This window comes from Tubulanus polymorphus, chromosome 8, assembly GCF_964204645.1.
Source record: "Tubulanus polymorphus chromosome 8, tnTubPoly1.2, whole genome shotgun sequence".
Taxonomy (NCBI): domain Eukaryota; kingdom Metazoa; phylum Nemertea; class Palaeonemertea; order Tubulaniformes; family Tubulanidae; genus Tubulanus; species Tubulanus polymorphus.
This window is the reverse complement of record NC_134032.1, coordinates 3487844-3493132: the sequence shown is the minus strand read 5'-3', so window position 1 is coordinate 3493132 and position 5289 is coordinate 3487844. Positions and strand designations below refer to the sequence as shown.

The 5289-nt window shown below is 40.4% G+C and overlaps 1 protein-coding gene across 1 annotated transcript; it reads right to left on the bottom strand.

Moving 5' to 3' along the window:
• Positions 1 to 3685: 3685 nt before the first annotated feature.
• LOC141910037 (uncharacterized) lies at positions 3686 to 4669 on the bottom strand. Its single transcript, XM_074800727.1, has one exon. It carries the CDS (start codon positions 4667 to 4669, stop codon positions 3686 to 3688), a length of 984 nt encoding a protein of 327 aa, XP_074656828.1.
• Positions 4670 to 5289: the final 620 nt, after the last annotated feature.

Here is a 5289-nt window from a genome sequence, read left to right as displayed (position 1 = left end):
TTTGAAAGTATGCTCGAATAAAACTGACTAAAACTGAAATTCTGTGCTAGAAATAAGTAACAAAAATTATGAAATTGTAAAATCAGAACCGTTTTTCTTGCAAATTTTTTTCAGGATTTCCCGCAGTTGGGTGACACGTGCTATTTCGCGCACTGCTACCAGTATACCTATACCGACATGAAAAACGACATCGACTCGATTACAACCGACCCGAAACGCCGACACGTCGTCAAACGGGAAGTGCTCTGCGAGTCGAAAGCCGGGAATAGTTGTTTCCTGCTGACGGTTACGAATTTCACAGGTAAATATCTTCTGAACGCACAGCTGCCTGGGCAAAATTCGTTTTCAATTTCGTATCTAGTCGACTAGAGGTCGGAACTTTTAACCGAATGCGCTTAATTTTGTGAACATGATTACCGTTTTAAGCTTTCAGTCAAACGACTACCGCCAAAAAAAAACTTTCTGAGGTGCTTGGTGTGGCACCTTCAGATGGAAATTTAGTACAAGTATCTTTAAACCTGTCATCTACTGATGTCTGTAGCGAAGCGGTCAGGTTCAGCGGTCAGGCATTCTGTCTGACTTGTTCCTGTTCGGAGCCGTCGGGAATTCAGCTACTTTCCTGATTATGATAAGTCGCTGATTCCGTGGTTTATCTTACGCTAACTATCGGATCGTTTTATCAGTCAATGATTTTATGTTCTGAGAAAAATCTATCACATAGACTATTTTCTGCCTTTCTCAAATATATCCGGTTAGAAAATTAGAAATTCTATAAGATAGTATAGTTAACTTTGCTTTTTAAATTCAGCCGAATTGCTTTTACTCATTGGTATATGACGGGTGTTTTCGGGTAAGTTTTCTATATACGTGTTGTTATTGTTGTGCTGTTTTGTGGACCTCACGTTATTTCATTGCTGTTTTGTTTGCTTGTGAGACTTTAGAGCACTTAGAAAGAAAGACAAATCTACGTCCTTCTGGGAGGACAAGCCATTAGTAATTTAGAGAATCATGGTGGATTATTATGCCCTTACAACGCGTTGTTAGGCGCATGCTGAATTCACCCCGTCCTCCGTCAGTCTCTCCGCCTGTCCACAAAAGTTTCCATGTCCTTGCACCTAATCGGCCAAGATATTTTCCTATGAAGTTTGACAAGTCTCCACAGTCACATCATCATCCTGAGGAAACTCGTCCACAATGAGGATTGACCAGAAAATGAGTAGAACCTTTATTAAAAACATTTCCACTGGACATAAGTTCTTTAACTAGTAACTTAAAAATCTTAAAAGTAATTTCATCATTTTCTGTTTCTTATTGAAACTATATTTCTACTTCATCTTTTTCACGCTACCGCAGACTCAACCGAGACGCAACAAGAAAATGAATCAACTGATGCCCACGTATCCGTTGTTTATCAGTAAATACGAGGGTCGCAAAAACAACGGCATTCCCTGTTTCTCGCACGAGAGAAGCATCGAACGGGCTACAAGGGTACGTGAAATCATCGATACATTTAACGAATTATGATAGTAATTCATAGCAATAGATTCATAACCACTAGAATATATCAATAATCCACAATCATGGGAGCTCATGACGTCAGGTTGGTACTTTGCTGCGTTCACCTTCCGCTTCGCATTCGCTCGGTCATCTGCGAGCAACTGCCCAGACCTGTTTTCGACACACGTCCGATGACTCCTAAGGGTATCCACTATTTTGTCCAAGCCACACGGAACACGAGATCGTCTTCCCGGCCGTTTCCCAGCCCACAGGATCGTCGATAATTATAACATGTGTATTTACTTTAGCTCGACTCATCTTACCACGCAATTCTATGACCGGAAACCATTATAACTAAACGGACACACGGTTTGTGTATTGGGTAGTGACCACAATCTATATCTACGCGCATGCACTTTTATTCGAAAATCTGGTGTTTTGGTGTGAAATAAAATTCAGGGTCAAGTTTCTCAAAAAAGTTTAACTCAAATTTTTGGTGTAATCGCTATTGGTTACTTCATGTTTTCAATGGGGACGACAATTCAAACTTAACCGTTTTTAGGCTTAAACGTTTTTGTATTAGTTCAGCAATTCAAGGTTGTGTTGATCTACTCTCAAGCTGACATTAACTCAAATATCGTTACAACCCCTTCCACAGAGATCCTGAGTAAACAGGATACAGTGGTCCTACAGTCATCCACCTGGAAGGCTACTCGGGTGCCCTTAGATTTAAGCTGAGAATCATGGTACTAGGTCGAGAATAATTCTTTCATTCTAATCTGAATAACGTATTCAATTAAAGGTCTTCCACGTGAACTTTTACCATTTAAGTGCCTCGATTAAATTTCATTAATTATAGTAGTATTTCCTTTTTTTATAGAGAATGCATGAAATGCGGAGGAGAATGGAGGAGGCAAAACAGCGCGAAACTGAACTTTACCTTGTAAGCGTTTTATCATATCCTACATTGGAGGGAACCGGCGGTGAAGCTTCCAGGTTGTGGTTATGGGTCTGGGGACGGAATTTACCTTGGTCCTACAGTGATAATGGTAGCACAGTTAGGGTCCAAAAGGCAGTATCCTATGTACCAACTGTGTAATATTTACGTACTTCAGATAGTTGTCGAACGCCCAACTTTATGTCACAAGCGCCAGTGATTGGTAAAAGGGGCAGTGGATCAGATTCATCCACCAAGCGATGAAACAGTTCACATTTAAGCTTCGTGCCTTCATTCATGATTTCAACCCTTCGCTTAGGAAAATAAATCGAATTTAAACCTGCGTTTATCAATTATTTCATAGGTGGAGGACATCTTCAACTTGTCGCAAACTAGAATTTGTGGCAACCTGAAAAAATCCTATTTTAATAGTAGATTTTGTATAAACTGGTTTTTGGTGGGCCATGTGCTAATACCGTCATCCAATCTAGTGAAGTACTGACTAATTATTGTGTTTTGCGGTTGCAACGATTTTTAACGATTTTAATTTTTTTCAGCTGCAAAAGTCTCAAGACGAACTTCGAGATCGTCTGCACCAGGCAAACGACGCGGGAACTGCGAACGTGGCGTAGACTCTATTAGGAATGAACTATACATAGTAAAGGTACATATCAACTTCGCAAAAAATATTTGGTAAACACTCCCTGACTTCAACCAGCGCTTTACTTAGATATCAACTGGATATCTGGCATAGTCAGCATGGTTGGAATCTGATTGTTCTGAGGTATAGTCTGAAGATGAAGTACTTAATCTTTCAGACTAATTTTAGGTAGCTAATAATCTATCAATCAGCCATCCTCCTGACATACATACTGCCGGCTCAGTCCTTTATACCTAGTTATACATTCTGGTTACTTTACCACGGCCTCCTTTTATAACGGACTTCAGGGAAACAGCTTTTCTACTTGTCAATTATGAAATCAAACTTATCAGGTTCTATTTTCGTCCGATGAATTCGTACAGAAAGCTGCCCCTAATTCGAATCCATCATCTGCAATCATTTTGATAATTATTTTGTTTTTGTTTTGATATTTTTAATCATTTTCCGGTAAGGGCAGCCCCGGACACTTGAGTTAAAATAAAGTTACTTAATTTTCAATGAGTTGACTCAGAGTTAAATCGTAACTCACAACTGTGGAACTGGTCCCAGGTTGCATCATAGTAACGCCCTTATCTTCGGTACCTCGGTTCTCATGGCTTCATTATCCGGACCAGTTCTTCACGAACTGACTTTAAATTCACGATATATATGAAGAAATTTATAGCACTGTTTGTGACCATTAAGACGCCGCCGATAAGGTTCATCAAATGTCTCATTTCATTTGGTAAATGCGTCACTACATCGCTAGAATAGTTGATCAAGTTTAGTACCGTGTTCGGCCCGTTCAGTACGAAAAAGGCGATGATTATGCAAATTAGATTGCGCACGCATCTGCGTTCCTGTTCGGAAGTGTTCACGTTTTTGAATTGGACATCTCGTCTGGCGAACTGAGTAGCGATCAAAACCATCGAAAATATCAAACCAATCCAAGGAATTATAATCATCGTCATGTAAGAATAGATTACGATTATTTTTGCTATGATTTCTGAGGCGGTATTCGTCTTGCAGTTTTTCAAGTTATGTCCTATGGTTTCAACGTGGTAAGTGACGCCCTGAGCGCCTTCCGTTACGACGTAGTAAAGAAACACTGATACAACAAGATTCCGGCGTCGACCCCGGGTCACCAGTTTTCCGATGCGCAAAGGAACCACTACAGCCATACTACGCTCCACTGCAAAACACAACAGAATCCACGAAGAGGTGTTGATTCCAAAATTGATGAGCACCATTCCCAGTTTACAGATGGTATCAGTAACGGCGTAGAACACGTAGCGGCCGTGAGCATCGCCGGCCACGATGTGAATTCGTTCCAGAGACTTTAACGAAAAAGTGACGACAAAAATCGAATCGGAGAAAGCTAGCGGTACCAGATACTGAAAGGTGCACGCGTCTAATGTGCGACGCAGCCGGATCATGACGACTATGGACAGTATACCTCCCGTAACACCGGTCACCATCCAGAAATAGATGTAGATATTGAACGTGTACCAAACTGCGTTCTGCCACGTTTCAGATAGAAACGCGTGACGAGCCACGGTTTCATCGGTAGAGTTTGTACCAGTTTTAACTGTCATCTTCCTGAGGTTTATGCTATTCCAGTGTACGTAATTATATCGCTTACAGGGATATTTTGAAAGCCTCTTTGGTCGGCCCATTAGCACCTCCTAAAACCGAATCCATTTGCTGATAAAACAACGTTGCGGGTGAGGGATGCATTATGATCCTCGCTAATGCGTCAATAAATCTAGAAATAGTTATAATATATGCATCTATTTATAGAATATAAGGTATTTTAGCGAATATTATTCGCTTTTAGGTTTGGAAGATATTGAATTCCATTTGAACTACACCATCTCTTCTACGTAAATCATGTATAGAATAATCAGTTACCTGGGACTATTACGGAAAAGAGTCATTCTTTCTTATGACTGCATGATGTCTTTGGTCGTTTTCTTACTCGATGGACAGGGGTAGAGGTAATGGAATGTAGACATTTATCGAGGTCAAAACTTTTGAAATTTTGCGTGGATATCTTTTGTTGAAGCTCCTTAAGTTGCTTCAGTCGGTACATCCACATTATAAACAACAATTTTTGTTTGTATTGTTCTGTCGCCTGTTTTCAGATTGTGGTAACAGGAATGGGTGCAGTTATAACGCTTTGCTTTATCCAGTCACCTGCAGTTGTTGGTGCCAT